The 22,964-nt window shown below is 39.3% G+C and overlaps 1 protein-coding gene across 3 annotated transcripts in view; it reads right to left on the reverse strand.

The window, feature by feature from the left end:
- ATRN (attractin) overlaps positions 1-22,964 on the reverse strand; it is a 176,069-nt gene that overhangs the window by 50,142 nt on the left and 102,963 nt on the right. For all 3 annotated transcript variants that reach the window (XM_082669774.1, XM_082669772.1, XM_082669773.1), the window contains exons 20-24: positions 21,880-21,973; positions 19,974-20,026; positions 15,942-16,036; positions 12,425-12,503; positions 10,521-10,678 (exon numbers count right to left, since the gene is read on the reverse strand). In XM_082669774.1, coding sequence (XP_082525900.1) covers positions 10,521-10,678; positions 12,425-12,503; positions 15,942-16,036; positions 19,974-20,026; positions 21,880-21,973 — 479 coding nt within the window. The remainder of the gene's footprint in view (positions 1-10,520; positions 10,679-12,424; positions 12,504-15,941; positions 16,037-19,973; positions 20,027-21,879; positions 21,974-22,964) is intronic.

Raw genomic sequence — 22,964 nt, forward strand, 5'->3', positions numbered from 1 at the left:
ATAAGAAACAAAGCTTGAAGTTCAATCGGATTTGGAATATAATAAGGTATGTCAGTATGAAAACAACCTGAACTTAAAACAAGTCAGTAAATTATATTTACTAGAACCCAAATAAAATATTTTACAATTGTATGTGATCTGTAACTTGGCAGTGTTAGCAGACATTATCAAATTGAAATTGTACTGACTAGAGCCTAGAGCTCAAATTCCCTGGGGTTAGAGAAACAACCTAACCCTGCTAGCCCCACTCCAAATATAGCCAGTGGCAGAGAAAATTCTAATATGGCTCCTAAGATTCCTACTATATTGATGTGCATATCCTGTATAATCCCCTCCCCTTGAGAGTGGGTGAGTCTGACCTAATCTAATGAACCCTTTGAAAAGAGGGTCAAGAAGAAGTCAGAGAAAGTTGAAGCTTCAGTAGGTCTGTATCTATTTTTGGTCTAAAATTTTTATTTTCAAATGTTACATAAATGGAATCGTGAAGCATGTACATTTCTAAGATTTTTTTTCCACTCAGCAAAACTTCCTCAGATGCATCCAAGTTGTATCAATAGTTTGTTTCTTCTTATTGCTGAGCATTACTCCATGATATGTATGTAGCACAGTGTGTTTAACCATTCACCTGTTCAGAAATACTTGGGTTGTTTCCAGTTGGGGCTATTATGAATGAAGCTAAATATTGCTGCTGTACAGGTGCTATAAACATTGGTATACAGGTGTCTGTATGAACATCAGTTTTCATTTCTCTGGGATAAATGCCCAGGAATACAATTGCTGCGTTAAGTATAGTAAGTGCCAAACTATTTTCCAGACTGGCTGTGCCATCTTATCAGCAATGCATGCATGATCCAATTTCTCTGCATTCTCTCTAGCATTTGGTGTTATCACTATTTTAAATTTTAGCCATTTGATAGGTGTGTAGTGATATCTCATTCTCACTGTGGGGTGGTTTTTTTTTGGCTATGCCTCGTGGCTTGTGGGATCTCAGTTCCCTGACCAGGGATTGAACCGGGGCCCTCGGCAGTGGAAGGGTGGAGTCCTACCCACTGGACCACCAAGGAATTCCCTCTGATTGTGGGTTTTGTTTTTTTTTTAATGAAGATGTTTACAATAGTTTATTTTAGGTTATTTCCAATTTTTCACCAGTTTAAAAAATTGACCAACTCAATGAAACCTTGTGAATACAATGTTCTCATTGTGGTTTTCATTTTTTTAATGGCTTTTAATACTGAACATCTTTCATGTGGTTATCTGCCATACTTATATCCTCTTCAATAAAATGTCTCTTCATATCTTTTGTCCATTTTCTAATTGGATTGTTTATTTTTTTAATGTTGAGTTTTGAGAATTCTTTTTATATTCTAGATGCAAGTCCTCTGTCAGAAATATTTTTCCAAATATTTTCTCCCAGTATATAGCTTATCTTGTTTTTTTCTTTTTTTAAAATTAATTAATTAATTAACTAATTTACGGTTGCACTGGGTCTTTGCTGCTGCACGCGGGCTTTCTCTAGTTCCAGAGAGCAAGGGCTACTCTTGCGGTGTGCGGGCTTCTCATTGTGGTGGCTTCTCTTGTTGTGGAGCACGGGCTCTAGGCACGCAGGCTTCAGTAGCTGTGACACGTGGGCTCAGTAGTTGTGGCTCACAGGCTCTAGAGCGCAGGTTCAGTAGTTGTGGTGCATGGGCTTAGCTGCTCCGCGGCATGCGGGATCTTCCTGGACCAGGGCTCGAACCTGTGTCCCCTGCATTAGCAGGCAGATTCTTAACCAATGCATCACCAGGGAAGCCTTATATCTTGTGTTTTTTCATCCTCTTACCAGTGTCTTTCACAGAGCAAAAGCTTTTTTTTTTTTTTTTTGCAGTACGTGGGCCTCTCACCGTTGTGGCCTCTCCCGTTGCGGAGCACAGGCTCCGGACGCGCAGGCTCAGCGGCCATGGCTCACGGGCCTAGCCGCTCCGCAGCATGTGGGACCTTCCCAGACCGGGGCACGAACCCGCGTCCCCTGCATCGGCAGGCAGACTCTCAACCACTGCACCACCAGGGATGCCCCAAGCTTTTGATTTTGATGTGGGTAATTTATTAATTTTTTTCCATAGGTCATATTTTTGTTGTCATATCTGAAAATCTTCTGCCTAGCTTGAGGATATGAAGATTTTCTCCTATTTTTTTCCTAAAAGTTTTAGTTTTGCATTTTACATTTAAACCTGTGATCCACATTGAATTAATTTTTGTGTAGGATGTGAGGTTTAGGTCAAAGTTCATTTACTTGCCTATGGTTGTCTAATTGTTATAGCATTATTTGTTGAAAAGGCTATCCTTCTTCCACTGAATTGACTGCATCTCTGTCAAAAAACAGTTGGATGTTTTTATGTGGTTCTATTTCTGGGTTCTTTATTCTGTTCCATTGATCTATGTGTCTATCTCTCCAACAATAACCACAATGTCTTGATTACCATAGCTAAATAGGAAGTATTATTAATATTTCATATAGCGATTCTTCCCACTTTATTCCTCTTTTCAAAACTGTTATAGCTAATCTAGAATCTTTGCTTTTTATATAAATATTAGAATCAGCTTGTCATTGTCTAAAAAGAACCTTGCTTTTTACAAAAAATTTTATTTATTTTTTTATACAGCAGGCTCTTATTAGTCATCAATTTTATACACATCAGTGTATACATGTCAATCCCAATCGCCCAATTCATCACCCCCCCACCCCGCGGCTTTCCCCCCTTGGTGTCCTTACGTTTGTTCTCTACATCTGTGTCTCAATTTCTGCCCTGCAAACCGGTTCATCTGTACCATTTTTCTAGGTTCCACATATATGCGTTAATATACGATATTTGTTTTTCTCTTTCTGACTAACTTCGCTCTGTATGACAGTCTCTAGATCCATCCACGTCTCTACAAATGACCCAATTTCATTTTTTTAATGGCTGAGTAATATTCCATTGTATATATGTACCACATCTTCTTTATCCAGTCATCTGTCAATGGGCATTTAGGTTGCTTCCATGACCTGGCTATTGTAAATAGTGCTGCAATGAACATTGGGGTGCATGTGTCTTTTTGAATTGTGGTTTTCTCTGGGTATATGCCCAGTAGTGGGATTGCTGGATCATATGGTAATTCTATTTTTAGTTTTTTAAGGAACCTCCATACTGTTCTCCATAGTGGCTGTATCAGTTTACATTCCCACCAACAGTGCAAGAGGGTTCCCTTTCCTCCACACCCTCTCCAGCATTTGTTGTTTGTAGATTTTCGGATGATGCCCATTCTAACTGGTGTGAGGTGATACCTCATGGTAGTTTTGATTTGCATTTCTCTAATAATTAGTGATGCTGAGCAGCTTTTCATGTGCTTCTTGGCCATCTGTATGTCTTCTTTGGAGAAATGTCTATTTAGGTCTTCTGCCCATTTTTGGATTGGGTTGATTGTTTTTTTAATATTGAGCTGCATGAGCTGTTTATATATTTTGGACATTAATCCTTTGTCCGTTGATTCGTTTGCAAATATTTTCTCCCATTCTGAGGGTTGTCTTTTCGTCTTGTTTATGGTTTCCTTTGCTGTACAAAAGCTTTTAAGTTTCATTAGGTCCCATTTGTTTATTTTTGTATTTCTTTCCATTACTCTAGGAGGTGGATCAAAAAAGATCTTGCTGTGATTTATGTCAAAGAGTGTTCTGCGTATGTTTTCCTCTAAGAGTTTTATAGTGTCTGGTCTTACATTTAGGTCTCTAATCCATTTTGGTTTTATTTTTGTGTATGGTGTTAGGGAGTGTTCTAATTTCATTCTTTTACATGTAGCTGTCCAGTTTTCCCAGCACCACTTATTGAAGAGACTGTCTTTTCTCCATTGTATATCCTTGCCTCCTTTGTCATAGATTAGTTGACCATAGGTGCGTGGGTTTACCTCTGGGCTTTCGATCTTGTTCCATTGATCTATGTCTCTGTTTTTGTGCCAGTACCATATTGTCTTGATTACTGTAGGTTTGTATTATAGTCTGAAGTCAGGGAGTCTGATTCCTCCAGCTCCATTTTTTTCCCTCAAGACTGCTTTGGGTATTCTGGGTCTTTTGTGTCTCCATACAAATTTTAAGATTTTTTGTTCTAGTTCCGTAAAAAATGTCACTGGTAATTTGATAGGGATTGCATTGAATCTGTAGATTGCTTTCAGTAGTATAGTCATTTTCACAATATTGATTCTTCCAATCCAAGAACATGGTATATCTCTCTATCTGTTGGTATCATTTTTAATTTCTTTCATCAGTGTCTTACAGTTTTCTGCATACAGGTCTTTTGTCTCCCTAGGTAGGTTTATTCCTAGGTATTTTATTCCTTTTTTGCAATGGTAAATGGGAGTGTTTCCTTAATTTCTCTTTCAGATTTTTCTCATTAGTGTATAGGAATGCAAGAGATTTCTGTGCATTAATTTTGTATCCTGCTACTTTACCAAATTCATTGATTACCTCTAGTAGTTTTCTGGTGGCATCTTTAGGATTTTCTATTTACAGTATCTTGTCATATGCAAACAGTGACAGTTTTACTTCTTCTTTTCCAATTTAGTATTCCTTTTTCTTCTCTGATTGCCGTGGCTAGGACTTCCAAAACTATGTTGAATAACAGCAGTGAGAGTGGACATCCTTGTCTTGTTCCTGATCTTAGAGGAAATGCTTTCAGTTTTTCACCATTGAGAATGATGTTTGCTGTGGGTTTTTCATATATGGCCTTTACTATGTTGAGGTAGGTTCCCTCTATGCCCACTTTGTGGAGAGTTTTTACCATATATCGGTGTTGAATTTTGTCAAAAGCTTTTTCTGCATCTATTGAGATGATCGTAAGGTTTTTATTCTTCAATTTGTTAATATGGTGTATCACATTGATTGATTTGCATATATTGAAGAATCCTTGCATCCCTGGCATAAATCCCACTTGGTCATGGTGTATGATCCTTTTAATGTGTTGTTGGATTCTGTTTGCTAGTATTTTGTTGAGAATTTTTGCATCTATATTCATCAGTGATATTGGTCTGTAATTTTCTCTTTTTGTAGTATCTTTGTCTGGTTTTGGTATCAGGGTGATGGTGGCCTCATAGAATGAGTTTGGGAGTGTTCCTTCCTCTGCAATTTTTTGGAAGAGTTTGAGAAGGATGGGTTTTAGCTCTTCTCTAAATGTTTGATAGAATTCACCTGTGAAGCCATCCGGTCCTGGACTTCTGTTCGTTGGAAAATTTTTTATCACAGTTTCAATTTCATTACTTGTGATTGGTCTGTTCATATTTTCTATTTCTTCCTGCTTCAGTCTTGGAAGGTTATACCTTTCTAAGAATTTGTCTATTTATTCCAGGTTGTCCATTTTATTGGCATAGAGTTGCTGGCAGTAGTCTCTTAGGATGCTTTGTATTTCTGCGTGTCTGTTGTAACTTCTCCTTTTTCATTTCTAATTTTACTGATCTGAGTCCTCTCCCTCTTTTTCTTGATGAGTCTTGCTAATGGTTTATCAATTTTGTTTATCTTCTCAAAGAACCAGCTTTTAGTTTTATTCATCTTTGCTATTGTTTTCTTTGTTTCTATTTCATTTATTTCTGCTCTGATCTTTATGATTTCTTTCCTTCTGCTAACTTTGGGTTTTGTTTGTTCTTCTTTCTCTAGTTCCTTTAGGTGTAAGGCTAGATTGTTTATTTGAGATTTTTCTTGTTTCTTGAGGTTGGCTTGTATAGCTATAAACTTCCCTCTTAGAACTGCTTTTGCTGCATCCCATAGGTTTTGGATTGTCGTGCTTTCATTGTCATTTGTCTCTAGGTAGTTTTTGACTTCCTGTTTGATTTCTTCAGTGATCTCGTGGTTATTTAGTAACGTAGTGTTTAGCCTCCATGTGTTTGAGTTTTTTACGTTTTTTTCCCCTGTAATTCATTTCTAATCTCATAGTGTTGTGGTCAGAAAAGATGCTTGATATGATTTCAATTTTCTTAAATTTACTGAGGCTTGATTTGTGACCCAAGATATGATCTACCCTGGAGAATGTTCCGTGTGCACTTGAGAAGAAAATGTAATCTGTTGTTTTTGGATGGAATGTCCTATAAATATCAATTAAATCTATCTGGTCTATTGTGTCATTTAAAGCTTCTGTTTATTTATTTTCATTTTGGATGATCTGTCCATTTGTGTAAGTGAGGTGTTAAAGTCCCCCACTATTATTGCGTTACTGTCCATTTCCTCTTTTACAGCTGTTAGCAGTTGCCTTATGTATTGAGGTGCTCCTATGCTGGGTGCATATATATTTATAATTGTTATATCTTCTTCTTGGATTGATCCCTTGATCATTATGTAGTGTCCTTCCTTGTGTCTTGTAACATTCGTTAATTTAAAGTCTATTTTATCTGATATGAGTATTGCTACTCCAGCTTTCTTTTGATTTCCATTGGCATGGAATATCTTTTTCCATCCCCTCACTTTCAGTCTGTATGTGTCCCTAGGTCTGAAGTGGGTCTCTTGTAGACAGCATATATATGGGTCTTGCTTTTGTATCCATTCAGCAAGGCTGTGTCTTGGTAGGAGCATCTAATTCATTCACGTTTAAGGTAATTATCAATATGTATGTTCCTATTACCATTTTCTTAATTGCGTTGGGTTTGTTTTTGTAGGTCCTTTTCTTCTCTTGTGTTTCCCACTTAGAGAAGTTCCTTTAGCATTTGTTGTAGAGCTCGTTTGGTAGTGCTGAATTCTCTTAGCTTTTGCTTGTCTTTAAAGCTTTTGATTTCTCCATCGAATCTGAATGAGATCCTTGCTGGGTAGAGTAATCTTGGTTGTAGGTTCTTCCCTTTCATCACTTTAAGTATATATGCCACTCTCTTCTGGCTTGTAGAGTTTCTGCTGAGAAATCAGCTGTTAATCTTATGGGAGTTCCGTTGTATGTTATTTGTTGTTTTTCCCTTGCTGCTTTCAATAATTTCTTTGTCTTTAATTTTTGTCAATTTGATTACTACGTGTCTCGGTGTGTTTCTCCTTGGGTTTATCCTGTATGGGACTCGTTGCGCTTCCTGGACTTGGGTGGCTATTTCCTTTCCCATGTTAAGGAAGGTTTCAACTATAATCTCTTCAAATATTTTCTCTGGTCCTTTCTCTCTCTCTTTTCCTTCTGGCACCCCTATAATGTGAATGTTGTTGAGTTTAATGTTGTCCCAGAGGTCTCTTAGGCTGTCTTCATTCCTTTTCATTCTTTTTTCTTTATTTTGTTCTGCAGCAGTGAATTCCACCATTCTGTCTTCCAGGTCACTTATCTGTTCTTCTGCCTCAGTTATTCTGCTATTGATTCCTTCTAGTCTAGTTTTCATTTCAGTTATTGTATTGTTCATCTCTGTTTGTTTGTTCTTTAATTTTTTTAGGTCTTTGTTAAACATTTCTTGCATCTTCTCGATCTTTGCCTCCATTCTTTTTCCGAGGTCCTGGATCATCTTCACTATCATTATTCTGAATTCATTTTCTTGAAGGTTGCCTATCTCCATTTCATTTAGTTGTTTTTCTGGGGTTTTATCTTGTTCCTTCATTTGGTACATAGCCCTCTGCCTTTTCATCTTGTCTATCTTAATGTGAATGTGGTTTTTGTTCCACAGGCTGCAGGATTGTAGTTCTTCTTGCTTTTGCTGTCTGCCCTCTGGTCTGTTTTTTTAAAGTTTAAAAAATTGGGGCAAATATATATTAAGATAAAATTTACCATTTTAACCATTTTTAAGTATATGATTCAATACACTTAAGCACAGATGCTGCCAAGATTAGAAAAGAGGACAGTGTGAACAACTTTGTGTCAATGCATTTGAAAACATATGAAATAAATTAACATCTAGAAAAAATTATCTTAAGTAATGCAAACAGAGAGAGAATATCCAAAACATCCCGTAACTATTAAAGAAGTTGAATCAGCAATTAAAAAAGAAAAGAAAACTCCACAAATAAAACACCAGAATCAAATGATTTTACAACAGGGATCTATCAAGTATGCAAGGTTCATATATTCATATAATTCTAATCTTATATAACGTCTTTCAGAAGTGAGAAAGAGAGATAACTCCTCAATTTATAAATAAAGGTTAGTTTAACTTTGATATAAAAACCATAACAAAGACAGGAAAGGAAAATTACTGGACTTTCTCACTCATGAGATAGATACAAAATTCTAACCAATATATTAGAAACTTAGTCCAGCAACAGATAAAGTAAAAAATCATATATCATGCCAAGTCAGGTTTATTCCAGGAATGCAAATAATTTCCAGGGTCCTGGCTTATGCAATAGGACAAATGGTGGTGCCATTCACTAGAAAGGAAGCAGAGGGTTTGGGGCTAAGATCACAAGAATAACTAACTCCCTGAGTACAGGGAGCCTGTGAATGTCCAGGTAGAGATGCCTAGGCAGCAACTAAGAACACTGGTCTGGAGTTCAAGTGTAAGCAGGGCTGAAGACAGAGTACTGAGAATCAAAAGTACAGAAGTAGTACAATAAGTCTTACAAGTGGGATAAAGACAGAGGAGAACCATGGCCTGAATCTCAGACAACCTCAGTGTTTAAGGAAGAAGATTCCTTAAAAAGACAGGCCAGAGAATCAGGGAAAGGACCAGGAAGGCAGGAAAGATGCTGACTCAAATCATGCAATGAGAAGGAGAAGGGGACTAAAGAATTCAGTCACTGGAGTCCACCGTGGCAGTCAGCTTCAGGATGTGGTGAAGGAGGAAGGTAGACTGTTGCGGGCTGATGGGTGAATGGATAAGAGGAAACAAACAGGGAGTGTGGTCAATGCGTACAAGAAGGCTAGCTGGGAAGGGAAGCAGAGAGTGTGCAAGAACAAAGGAAGAAGCAGATTAGAGGATAAACAAATCTGTGGACCATCTAAATAGAAAAAGAGGGTGGTGAGAAAAAAATACAACACAGAGCCTGTCCTCCACATTCCAGAAAGGAAAAGAGTGACTGACTGTTCTTTAGTTACAGTCCCAAGGCATGAACACATACCCACCAGAACAAGATTTCAAGCCCATCCCAAATGATCAGTGGCGACTTGCTTCACTTGATCACACTACTGAAAGTTGGCAAGCAGCCAGAGCCCCAGTCTAGTGACCACGTTTCCACGGCTAAAGGTGAACCAGTCGTTCCTAAGTCCACCCTTAGACACAGATGTAGAGAACAAACGTATGGACACCAAGGGGGGGAAAAGGGTGGTGGTGGTGGTGGGATGAATTGGGAGATTGGGATTGACATATATACACTAATATGTATAAAATAGATAACTAATAAGAACCTGCTGTATAAAAAATAAATTAAATTAAACAAATAAACAAAAGTCCACCCTTCCCGGAACTCCACACCTTTACCCAAAATGAAGGGGGTTAAAGCAGAAAGTACTGAGGCAAGGCCTCAAAGACATAGTGGCAGATGATTATAAAGAGCATAAATGGGGCCATGGGTCAAACCTGGATAAGAGGGAGTGCACTGGTCCCCTGGGAATAGAGAAAAGGGGCAGGTTGATAGCAGCAGTGGCTGCAGCAGGCAACATGAACCCTTAGACCTACCCTTTCAGGTCACATGTACAAAGAATCTGAGTCATGGAGAGGCTACAGGAATTGTACAAGAGCAAGCCAGGGCTCAAACCTGCATCTGTCTGACTATAAGGCCTAAACCCTTAAGGTGATCTTATACTGTCCTCCACTGTGTCCCCATTACCCTCCATCCTATGCTCCTTTAAGACCTGATAGCATTTTGGGGATCTTCTCATATGGCACTTTCCATACGCCAGCTTTCACTGGTTATGTGTGTTTGCTTCATTTATATGCACCTTACTCATTCCAGAATTGAAGCTCTTTGTGTAGCTCTACAGGCTTTTTAGTGACAAGTCCTTAATGAAGAAATAAATACAGTTGTAATTGCCAAATCTGTTATATATCACTTGCTTTCAAAAGTGCTTACAGGGACTTCCCTGGTGGCACAGTGGTTAAGAATCCACCTGCCAATGCAGGGGACACGGGTTCGATCCCTGGTCCAGGAAGATCCCACATGCCGCGGAGCAACAACTACATGCGCCACAACTACTGAGCCTGTGCTCTAGAGCCCACAAGCCACAACTACTAAGCCCACGTGCCACAATTACTGAAGCCCACGCACCTAGACCCTGTGCCCCGGAACAAGAAGCCACTTCAGTGAGAAGCACCGCAACAAAGAGTAGCCCCCGCTCGCTGCAACTAGAGAAAGCCCGTGTGCAGCAACAAATACCCAACTCAGCCAAAAATAAATAAATAAAAATAAATTTATTTAAAAAGTGCTTATAGATTTCCTTCATAAGTGATTTAAGGCAGCCCCACTACAATCTTCTTTTATGGTATGTGCTCAGCACTCCTTTACCACAGATATTACAAAGGCAAAACAATATTAATATTGTACATTTCGTTTACCGCAAGTTACAGATTAGTGAATTTAGTTTCACTACAGACATTTCACCATCTTTGCAAGTATGAGACTAAAAAGCATTTCTTACCTGAATTTTGATGGGCCAGGTGAAATTACTGACATAAACAAAGAAAGTGATATTTGGGTGGTTGCGAAAATCAAACTTCTCATTAGAGAAACTATCTTTGTACTCCTTAATGTTTGTTTTTGAAACAACAGGCATCTCTTCTCCAGCCTGGGTTCCAGCTGTTAGGAAGAAAAGAATGAAATAAAGAGACTTTTTAGGGGACCGAATCTGCCCTCACTAATAATAATGATAATAGCATTTATTAAACACTATGTTCCAGAAACGGCCTTTAAGAGCTCGATCTCATTTAATTGTGACAACTATTATCCTCATTTACACATCAGAAAACTCAGGTTCAGGAAAAATAAGTAACTTGGCTCAGGTCACATAGCCAGGAAGTAGAGTTGGGATTTGAAGCTGGGAGGGCTGATACACAAGCCTATGCCCTTAACCCAGATGACTTTACCAGGATCCCCTACAACTCCTCCCACAGAAACAGGCTACATGTGGCTTTGAAAATCCAGATACCACTAGAATCCTATTAACAAGCAATGGCATTCATTCTGCCCACAACACTTCACTTGCTTTGCACTGCCCCCTTAAAGCTGTTTGGCAGTGCTCTAGATCCCCCATACCAGGGACACGGATTCAGCCCTCACTTTTTAACTAGCAGTGACCGCAAGTCTCAACAGCAGCAGGGAGGAAGGAGCTCTAGGGGTCACTCAGTCCCTTCTGCTACCAGCTACAACTGACTCTAAATCCCCCCAATCTGATATAAACCTATCCTATTCCCAGGCAGTCCTTCAACATTCCACATTGTCCCTCAGCCAGGAATTCTAGTGTTTATAAAGATTCATGAAATAGGCTTTTCCCATGTCTGAGTTAAATCCTGTGACTGAAGCCAGATTGGCTGGTCCTCATTGAGACTGTCATTGTAAATCAATCACATACTCAGGGATGCCACCTTTCTCCAAACAAAGGCTTTGATAATTCAGACTTTTTCTTAAAGACCTCTCCTCACTGCAAGTTTCTGAACCTTTTCTGAATTCTACACAATCTTTTAAGATATGATGAACACAAAGTGATGTGCAAAGTAATGTTTTTATTTTGTTTCAGTCTAACTGATTGTGTTTTGACCAAAAAACAGTATTGTGATAGTAATAATGATGATGAAACATAATTACCATTTGATGAGAATATCCCATGTTTCTAGCACTTACACTGAGTACTTCATTTATTATCTCATTTAATTCTCAGAACATTCTACACGGCTGTTTTTATTATCCCATTTCATACCTGCGGAAACTGGCTCAGAAAACAAGTAACAGGGAGAATTCAAATCTAGGTCTGCTGAGCTACATTCTTAACCACTACATCAGGGCCACCCTTTCTTTCTTTAGATTTTCTGCTCAGAGGATCTTTAGTAAATCACTGTAAGATAAACAAGACAGCAAAAGCTGTGCTCTTAGAGTTTTATTTAATTCCCAAAGTACATTTTCCCCTGTACCTACTAAAATCTCATTCTATTAAAAATGTTTCCTTTTCTTGAAACTGAGTCAATTGCATTTTTCACTTCTGAAGCATGGATGGAGATGATGATGGCAGCACCACAGCAGAGGCTGCAGCAATGGTATTAATGGTGGTAGTAGGGCAGGGGTCGTGAGCATGTACTGATCTTGATACCATGGCAGACACTGACAGGTATAGCCAAATTTAATCTACAGTATAAGTATTATTACCTTCTCTTTAAGATGAATAACCCTAAGGGTCTAGGGATAGATTTTAGAAACTTGCTCAAGGTCTTCCAGCTAATAAGTGGCAAAAGTGGGTTTCAAACCCATCTGTCTGTCTCCAGAGCCCCTTTTCTCAACTCTTTCTCAATCAATTATCTCCACTCGGAAGGTCTTCTCTAGGTATGTCTTTACCTGAGAAGCTGGCAGCCCAGGTGATGTTGAGGTTGAAGTTTTTGGAGGCATTGATGAACATGTCCAAATCCCTATTTTGCTAATGGGATGTACAAATAATTAGAAAATGAATTACTGTAACAGTTTCCTGATTTTAAAAGAAAGCAGTAGTTAAATTTTACTACTCTCAACTTTCTTAATTACAAAAAGATACTTTAATGTCTTAAGAGAAACTCATGCTTATAGAACAGCAAAATTTCTAACCTTAACATAAGCAATATACCCCAAACAAATTTCATTTCCCTCCCATAAAAGTATATGGGATTTAGGGACTTCCCTGGTGGCACACTGGTTAAGACTTTGTGCTCCCAATGCAGGGGCCCCGTGTTTGATCCCTGGTCAGGGAACTAGATCCTACATGCATGCCGCAACTAAGAGTTCTCATGCCACAACTAAGGAGCCCGCCTGCCATAACCAAGACCCAGTGCAACCAAATAAATAAATTAGTTGAATTAAAAAAAAAGTATATGGGATTTAATGCTTTATCAAATGCCTAACTCCATGAAAAAGTATCTTTTAAAAAGACCCTCACCAGAGCACAGTGACCTACATCCCGTGACCTATGTTAGGGAATCAGCCTCTTAAGGATCCTCTGGGCAGCCCTGTCCAAATGTCTGAAGAGTAAAACACTTGGTCAAGTGTCTCAATTTATATTAACTTATAAATCAAACCTACGTACTTCTGAACCCATAGATTATATACAGTGTAAAGTTCTCCAAAATGGAAGTGGTTTTTTTTTGTTTGTTTGTTTGTTTGTTTGCAGTACACGGGCCTCTTACTGTTGTGGCCTCTCCCATCATGGAGCACAGGCTCCGGACGCGCAGGCTCAGCGGCCATGGCTCATGGGCCCAGCCGCTCTGCGGCATGTGGGATCTTCCCGGACCGGGGCACAAACCCCTGCATTGGCAGGTGGACTCTCAACCACTGCACCACCAGGGAAGCCCAATGGAAGTGGTTTTTAAGGAATAGCACATAAAGCTGAAATAAACTAAATTTAAAAACTTTAAATTGTCTTCATCCATGATTAAGAACATTTTTCTCTCACTAAAAATATTATTTCAAGAGAAATATGACAGAATATGTCTTATTACCTTTGAAAACTTTGTATACCACTTAGAGATACAGCAGTTTGAAGAGCTAGTTTAATTTATTGTGACTCTCGGTTTTAATGACTGAAAAAGGTATCTCTGAGGAATGTGTTGGGCCAGCTGGAAGAAGAGCACTGTCAGTAGTGTTGGGTAAATCATGATACTAATTTTTAGTTTTCCCTGAAATTTGGCTAATAAATCTCTTTCTTGGGGTCAAAAAATTGTTTTTCCAAATGAGTCAGATGTTGCATTTTATATTTTTGAATCCAATCCTGCTGAAATTCTTCACATTGAAAGATTTTTAAAACAGGTTAGAAAATTAAGATTTTAAAGAGCATTCTTTTGATAGTTTTTACAGCACAAAAATTACAACAATAGAAGCATTTCCAAACAGCTATTTCCAAAACGTGATCTCCAAACCAGAAGTTTCTCTCATAAAGCAGTTACCTTCTCATTTATTGATAAGGCCTCACCATCCTCTTAAAGGGACAGCTCAAGTGTTTATTTATTTATTGAGCTGCGTCACGGCACGTGGGATCTTAGTTCCCTGATCAAGGATCGAACCCGTGCCCCCTGCAGTGGAAGCATGGAGTCCTAAACACTGGACCGCCAGGGAATTCTCTATTTTTTAATGTTTGCTGGTAGCACATTACTAGCAATTACTTCTTTCCCTGGAAAGGATTAATAACCTTGAAATCTTGATGCTTTTGTAAAAGACAGGACACATACATTGTGTAACTATTAAATATTCTGTCATAAGAGAAACAAGGCAGTAAATAAATTTCATGTGTGGTACTTTTGCTATAGCCTTATCCTAAAAAATTAAAAAAAAATTCTGGTCAGTACAGCCACTGAAATGATATACCAACACAATTTTTCCACAAAACATTTTCATTGAAAGTCATTTATTATTTTTACTTAAAAAGCTATTCACTCATGAGAATGTATCTTCTCTAGTACATCTCTTCTTAATTTTATCATTGAAGTGGAATACAAAAAACAAATCTTACTTTCATTTAATTGTGAATATCCCACACTGGACTTCATTTTACTACTGATTTATTTATTTCTTAAATTTAGCAGTGCTTGTTGATAACATCTGTTATCAAAGGAATGCACTTTGGCTTATTATCATATTGTTTTCCATGTATTATTTGTTACATTTATTGTAATTTTTGTTTTGTTTTGTTTTTTTGCGGTATGCGGGCCTCTCACTGTTGTGGCCTCTCCCGTTGCGGAGCACAGGCTCCGGATGCGCAGGCTCAGCAGCCATGGCTCATAGGCCCAGCCGCTCCGCGGCATGTAGGATCTTCCCAGACCGGGACACGAACCCGTGTCCCCTGCATTGGCAGGCGGACTCTCAACCACTGCGCCATCAGGGAAGCCCCATTCATTGTATTTTTGTAATGGTAAATGGCTTTGTGTATGTTGATGAGAAATAAGAAACCTCCAAGGAGGCCCCTAAATAATTTACCATTAGGTTTAGTAAAATTTCATTATGTACCAGAGTAGGTATTAAATGACTTTCTATTTCACTGAAGAAATCATATAGGTGCGTGTTCATATTCTAGATGCTTTACTTTTAAATGTCATACTGTGTTGGCTCCCTTTTACCTCTAGGTAATACCTTATGGCAGGTTGGGGTTTACCATTAACAATAGTAGATATAAAAATACATTTCAAATAGTTACCTTAGTAATTTCAATTATTTCTGGCTTACTTCTTCACTGTTTTTACCTCCTAATGAGGATAGGAACTCATTCTAGGAGCATAAATGTCACCTCTGTCTTGCATCACTGGTATTAATTTCCATTCTGAGAGAGTAAATCTCGGTTCTGACACTGCCCCCCTAACAGGGAAGTTCCCCTTGCAGTCTCCTTTCCTTTCCTGTATGGGGCTGTGATGGGCTGATGGGCAAACCAAGTATGTGTGGAGTCAGTGTCACTCTGTATATCAGATCATGGTAAATCTTAACAACATGGGGCTTCCCTGGTGGCGCAGTGGTTGAGAGTCCGCCTGCCGATGCAGGGGACACGGGTTTGTGCCCCAGTCCGGGAAGATCCCATATGCCGCGGAGCGGCTAGGCCCGTGAGCCATGGCCGCTGAGCCTGCCCGTCTGGAGCCTGTGCTCTGCAACAGGAGAGGCCATAACAGTGAGAGGCCCGCATACTGCAAAAAAAGAAAAAAAAATCTTAACAACATGGTAAATCTTACCTTTTAAATACAAAGGAGATAAATGTAGATTCTAACATTTCTTTCCTGTACCTCTAAACATCATCCTGTGGACTCCACTTCTGGAGACCGCTGCTAAGGCAGTGCTTCTATCCATAGTGACCAAGAAAAAGTTCCACACAAATTCAAAACAAAGTAAGAAGACTTTTAAATCTTACTTCATCAGGTGTAGCCACAAAATTGATGGCTGTGTAATAGCGGTCATCTTCCTGGGATAGGCTAAAGGTGAACTGATAGTCAATAAGAAGAGTATCTATGGAAAGAAAGAAATGTGTATTTAACAACTGAAACAAAACAAAACAGAATAGGTCTCTAGAGATACAGATTGATTTTCTCATAAACATTCAACAGCCAGGAAAGCACTTTTGGCAAAGTCTGTGGGTAATGTCATTTTGTTTGAGTTAACCCACCAAAACCTCCTTGTATCATCACCCTGGTTGAGATTTTAGGCTCCAAGCTAACTTACCTAGAAATATTAATTGAGCATCTATTTATGCTTAAGGATACAAAGCTATAAATTAATGGTATAAAAGAAACCAAGACTCCAAGTAAAAATGGTTGATTTCAGGTTTGGGGCAAGGAATATGTGCCTCAGTTATCTTATTCTAGAATGCAAGAAAGCATTCAAAGACTAATGTAATGTAGCAAAAGAACATAGCTTGAAAAAGAGCCTACTGGCTAAAGATGGTATAATTTAATTCTAAGAAGTACTGCACAATTCAACAACCCGATTTAAAAATGGGCAAAGACTTGAATAGATAGTTCTCCAAAGAAGATATACAAATGGCCAATAAGCACATGAAAAGGTGCTCAACATCAATGATCATTAGGGAAATACAAATCAAAACCACAATGAGATAACACATCACCTGTAGTAGGATGGCTACCACCGAAAAAAGTGTTGGTGAGGATGTGGAGAAATTGGAACCCTTGTGCACTGCTGGTGGGAATGGTGCAGCTGCTGTGAAAAACAGTATGGCAGTTCCTCAAAAAATTAAAATAGAATTACCAAATGATCCAGCAATTCCACTTCTGAGTATATACCAAAAGAACTGAAAGTAGGATCCTGAAGGGCTATTTGTACAACCATGTTCATAGCAGCCAAAGAGATCATAGCCCAATGGTGGAAGCAAACCAAGTGTCCATCAACAGACGAATGGATAAACAAAATATGGTATATACATTCAATGGAATATCACTCAGTCTTAAAGAGAAAGGAAATTGTGACACATGCTACAACATGAATGAACCTTGAGGACATTATGCTAAATGAAATAAATGGATCACAAAAAGACAAATACTATATATTTCCACTTATATGAAGTACCTAGAATAGTCAAATTCATATAGACAAAGTAGAATGGTGGTTGTTAGAGGGTAGGGGAAGAGGGAAATGGGGAGTTGTTGGTAAGTTTATTTTTAACTGTTCAAAAAACTGCCAAATGATTTTCCAAAGTGGAAAACCATTTTATATTCCCACAAAAAATTTAAAAGGGTTTCACTTTCTCCACATCATTGCTAAAACTTGGTATTGGCTTTTATTTTTCAAGATAGAGAAATATAAGGTACCAGATTACAAAAAATTAATTGATATGGTTTCAGGTTTCACATTATAATCTAACCTTTTTTTTTGGCTGTACGTGGGCCTCTCACTGTTGTGGCCTCTCCCGTCGTGGAGCACAGGCTCTGGACGCGCAGGCCCAGCCGCTCCGCGGCATGTGGGATCTTCCCGGACCGGGCCACGAACCCGTGTCCCCTGCATCGGCAGGCGGACTCTCAACCACTGCGCCACCAGGGAAGTCCTAAACTAACCTTTAAGATATGACCAGTTGCCTGGCTTTGATATGGTATCAAAGGATAATACCCAGTTACCTGAAAAGGTTATTAAAACACTCCATCCATTTCTAACTATATGTCTGGTGGGGCCAGGTTTTTTTTGTGTGTACTTTAACCAAAGAGACATAGTGCAACAGATTGAATGCAGAAGCATATATGAGAATCCAGTTGTCTTTTATTAAGCCACTGTATCGGCTTTTGATTCTAGTCATTCTAGGGGTGTATCTCACTGTGTGTTTGTTTTTTTTTTTTGGCTGCGTTGGGTCTTTGTTGCTGCGTGCGGGCTTTCTCTAGTTGTGGCTAGCGGGGGCTACTCTTCGTTGCGGTGCATGGGCTTCTCATTGCAGTGGCTTCTTTTGTTGCAGAGCACGGGCTCTAGGCAGGCGGGCTTCAGTAGCTGTGGTGCGTGAGCTCAGTAGTTGTGGCTCACGGGCTCTAGAGCACAGGCTCAGTAGTTGTGGCACATGGCCTTAGCTGCTCAGCGGCATGTAGGATCTTCCCGGACGAGGGCTCGAACCCGTGTCCCCTGCATTGGCAGGTGGATTCTTAACTGCTGCGCCACCAGGAAAGCCCCCTCATTGTGTGTTTTTTTTTAAATTTATTTAATTTATTTACTTTTGGCTGCATTGGGTCTTCGTTGCTGTGCGTGGGCTCTCTCCAGTTGCAGCGAGCGGGGGCCACTCTCCGTTGCAGTGCACGGGTCTCTCGTTGCGGTGGCCTCTCCCGTTGCAGAGCACGGGCTCCAGGAGCGCGGGCCTCAGTAGTTGTGACACGCGGGCTCAGTAGTTGTGGCTCGTTGGGCTCCAGAGTGCAGGCTCAGCAGTTGTGGCGCATGGGCCTAGTTGCTCCGCGGCATGTGGGATCTTCCCGGACCAGGGCTCGAACCCGTGTCCCCTGCGCTGGCAGGCGGACTCTCAACCACTGCGCCACCAGGGAAGCCCCCTCATTGTGGTTTTAATACACATATCCCAAATGTCTAATAATGTTACACATTTCTTCAAGTGCTTATTGGCAATTCGTCTATCTTCTTTGGTGAAATGTCTATTCAAATCTTTGTCTGTTTTTAACTGAAATTGTCCCCTTATCCAGTTGTAAGAGTTCTTTATATATTCTAAATATAAACTCTTAATCAAAGATATGCTTTGTAAACATTTTCCTTAGTCTGTAGCTGGTTGTTTACTTTTTTTAAAATTAATTTATTTATTTAATTTTGGCTGCGTTGGGTCTTCATTGCTGCGCGTGAGCTTTCTCTAGTTGTGGAGTGGGGCCTACTCTTCGTTGCCGTGTGTGGGCTTCTCACTGTGGTGGCTTCTCTTGTTGTGGAGCAAGGGCTCTAGGTGCGTGGGCTTCAGTAGTTGTGGCATGCAGGCTCAGCAGTTGTGGCTCACGGGCTCTAGAGCACAGGCTCAGTAGTGGCGCATGGGCTTAGTTGCTCCACGGCATGTGGGATCTTCCCAGACCAAGGATTGAACCCGTGTTCCCTGAACTGGCAGGCAGATTCTTAACCACTGCACCACCAGGGAAGTCCCTTGTTTTTTACTTTTTAAACAGTATTTTTTAAAAACACAAGTTTTAAATTTTGATAAGTCCCAATAAATGAGTTTTTCTTTTATGAATTGTGCTTTTCGTATCACATCTAAGAACCTTCCCATATACAAGGTCATGAAGTTTTTCTCTTGTTTTTTTCTAGAAAAACACATTTATAGGTTCTAGCTGGACATGAATTTTGAGTGGACATTATTTTACCCAGAAAAGCCAGTATATAATTATAACAGAATGTGAAAACATTAGCTCATTTTCCTTTGGTTCCATAATCTGACCTAGTATGTGGATTCTCCTACAGGAAGAAAATGCATTTACCCATAAGGAACTGGTCACCTTTCCAGATTTACTGTTCACTGTAAGTTAGTCACTAGATATTTTATTTTACATATTAGTTCCTAGAGAGGTGGTTAACACAAATCAGTTTCAGAGGGAATAACTTCAACTATATTTTAAGAATTCTGTGTTTGATCGATCCTAAAATATGACATACAATGACCCCAACCACATAATGGCAAATGAAATATTTCAAGAGAATATAAATTAGGAAAGCCAGAGACGTATATCTCTGTACTCTTCCCTGATATCTGCTATGGACATACTGATATAAACCATAACCAGAATTAAAGCAGCCTAAAATAGTTTACATATGTATTAAATTTAATAGACTGTAACACATCAAATTAGGCGACACTTCTATGGGTGGTTACTATATTCCTATAGCACTTATCATTCTCAAACCATGTTAAAGAAAATAATGTTTTACTGAACTACTTTGCTTCTAGACAAATGAGAACTGCAAAAACACTTACAGTAACATGTTCCTTTGAGAGGGTTTCCTTGGTATCGATTTTCTACTTCACATCTAGGGGGAAACAAAATGAAGATTATTTTCTGTTGTTACTTAAAACAGAATCAACATTCACTTTAAAATCAAGTAGATCTTTTTATATAAACTACCAGTTTTTGAGTCAGTACAATTACATTCTTCACTGTTACTCAAATCAGATGGACTAACAAGACTTTGCATTCATTTTCAATGCTGACTGCCCAGCAGTTCACACCACCACCAACTGATAAACATTTGCCAAAGCACATGAGATAAATTCAAATAAAATAAAATTTAGATCCTATTATCACGAAAAACACATGTTCACTTTTGTATGGACTAAATATTCTTCTACAAGTGCAGTTAAAACATTTTTCAAATTGACTTACCTGTGGTTAGTTGCTAATAAAGTAATTAAGTTTTTATCCATTTTGGAATGTGTGGGTGTGGATGAGACTGTGGCAAAGGCAAACTGTTTAGAAGAGATTATGCCAAAAGATGTAAATGGTGGCTAAGTGGAAGGACAGCTATCTTACATGTGTTTTTCTCCTAGGGCCATCTAGCTGTCTGTTTTTATTACTGCAATAAAATCAGAGCTGTTACTGAAAAAAAAAAAAAACATTTTTCATATATTCATTTTTCACTTTTCCTGGATAAATTGAACCTGTTCTTTAAATACAAGTGAGAGAAGGCTAAAAACCAAGAATCACTTAAAAAATAAAAAACCAAAAACAACCCTTGGACATGGTTCATCAGTCTGGAGAAAAAAATAAGTTCTAGTAAAAAAGAATTATTAATTTCCTCATAAATATCATCTATGAACATCAGTAAAACCCAGGTTCCCACTTTACAAAGTGATTCAGGCAGGCACAATAGCTATGAACTGTGAGGAAAGGAGGGGAAAGTTTGGGTCAAGTACTTTTGCCAGATAAATAATACAAGGATGTTGTGTCTTTTTATCTAGAGTGATTATCAGCACTTGTTTATATTTAAAATTTCCTAAAGAGAAAGTCTTTCACTAGACCTACACTTCATTTCTTTGTTGTATACCATTAACTGAAGGCAGGGGTGATTAATTTTGCTCTATTACATTTTTCTATTTAAAGGAACCTAGATTTAAAAATTAAATTTAGAGCTTATTTTATGAGGTTTTCTGGTGAGGGAGAGAGAAACTGGGGAATAATCTCTCTTGTTTCAACTCACCAGGACACTAAAAACAATTACCACTAGCCTCACTATTGATAGATGGGGAAAATGAGGCTTAACACCTCATTTTAAGTGATTTGCCTCAACAGCACCCTACTCAGTGGAGGCACAGCCAGGGCTGAATCCCCACATCTGCCTGATGCTGTTTGCATCCTCATGGATGGGAACTCCAAACTCTTCCCCAAAACATGTTTGACATACTTCACCAAGGAAAATGCTAGAACAGGGAGGGTGTGTTAAAGGCAAGATGACCTCTCTACTATTAGACAACCAAAATGCCAAATAAAATACTGTCCTGGAATACCAGCTCTTCTAACTCTATCTTTTAGGAAAATCTCCTGACATGACAAAAATCAAGTCGTTACTGAAGTTAAAAGACTAATCCAAGTCAGCAAGCAAGGAACTGTCAGTGTCACTCAAACATAAAATTGTGATTTAAAGAGCCATTAAGGAATTACTGCTAAACTGACAAACTTCCCAGTACGAAGGGTGACTAAATTACACCTATCTGAAGTAGAAAGGGCAAAATTTCAAATCAGTCAACTTGGGGATCCCTCAGAGCCCACGGCAACAAGGCCCAGAGAAAAAAGGGTGGCTCTTGGGGTTCAGGCAGTTTCACAGCCCCTCGGCCCTCCCTGATGAGGTGTGGCCTGTGGCAGGAGTCCCGGGAGTGTGGTACTCACAGCTGGCACTCGTCGCCCTTGACACCCTTGGTGGTGCAGAAGCACTTGCCCGTGTTGGTATTGCACAGCGACGCGTGCCCATTGCACTTGCATGCTGGGGAGAAGGAAAAGGAAAGCAGGTGGTCACAACTGGCTTAAAAGATTACCACTATTAGAGACTTTCCCTAAAACAAATAACATTATCTCAACTGGATTCAACAGGAAAGGCAGGTAAAATAAATGCATTCATTTAAGGGGTACAATTCTTGTTTTTTAGCTAGTGATTTATCTCAAATAATGTCAAGGCAACAGTAAAGAAGCCAAAGTCACAGGCCAGGAGGAAAGAGAAATGTCAGTGTCTGCTGCCAATGAGGTCATCCCTCTGCAATAGACTTTGCAAACATCTTTGCAATAGACTCTGTTTTTCACTATCACCATTCTCTCATTCACTCAATAAACATTTCTGAAGCATCTCCAGTATGGCACACAGACTAAGTCCCCGTCCTCAGAGACCTCTGAGTGATGACTGCCCTCTGGGGGGAGGGTTGGTCTGGCTAAGCTCTGCCTTAGCTGAGGAGACTTCTCCACAATGGCCACGCTTCTGAGGCAGGATTCCAATGGCAGGTCAGTGTTTCAGCGGCCCTCTAGGATTCACACCCTTGTCTGCCTTCTTCTTCCTTAACAGCAAATGACTCTTTTCATCTCCCTCATCTAGCCACCAACACATCTCCACCTTCTTTCATCCAACACATAGGTGTGAGCTATGACAAACTTTATACTCCAGGTGAAATAAATGAATCCTTTTGCTCAATACCTTTTCACTCTACAAACTGTTTTTCTGTGAATAAATTAAAAGTATTAGGCTGGAGATAGGTGTACTTTTAAAAGAAATCCGGTGGGGGAAAAAAATCCAAAGAAACCTATGAATAGAATAGTGCAGTGGGGAAGAAAATTTATGCTGGAGTAAGAAACACTAGCGTTCAACTCTGGGCTCTACTGAGGATGGAGAGAGGTGCAGTGTGTTAACAAAAGCAAAGGCCTAAAGTTCAGTTTGCCTGAGTTTGAATTCAGGTCCCTCCACTTAGCTCCCTTTCTAAGTCAGCCTC

Source organism: Grampus griseus (genome assembly GCF_964374135.1).
Source record: "Grampus griseus genome assembly, chromosome: 14".
NCBI classification, from domain to species: domain Eukaryota; kingdom Metazoa; phylum Chordata; class Mammalia; order Artiodactyla; family Delphinidae; genus Grampus; species Grampus griseus.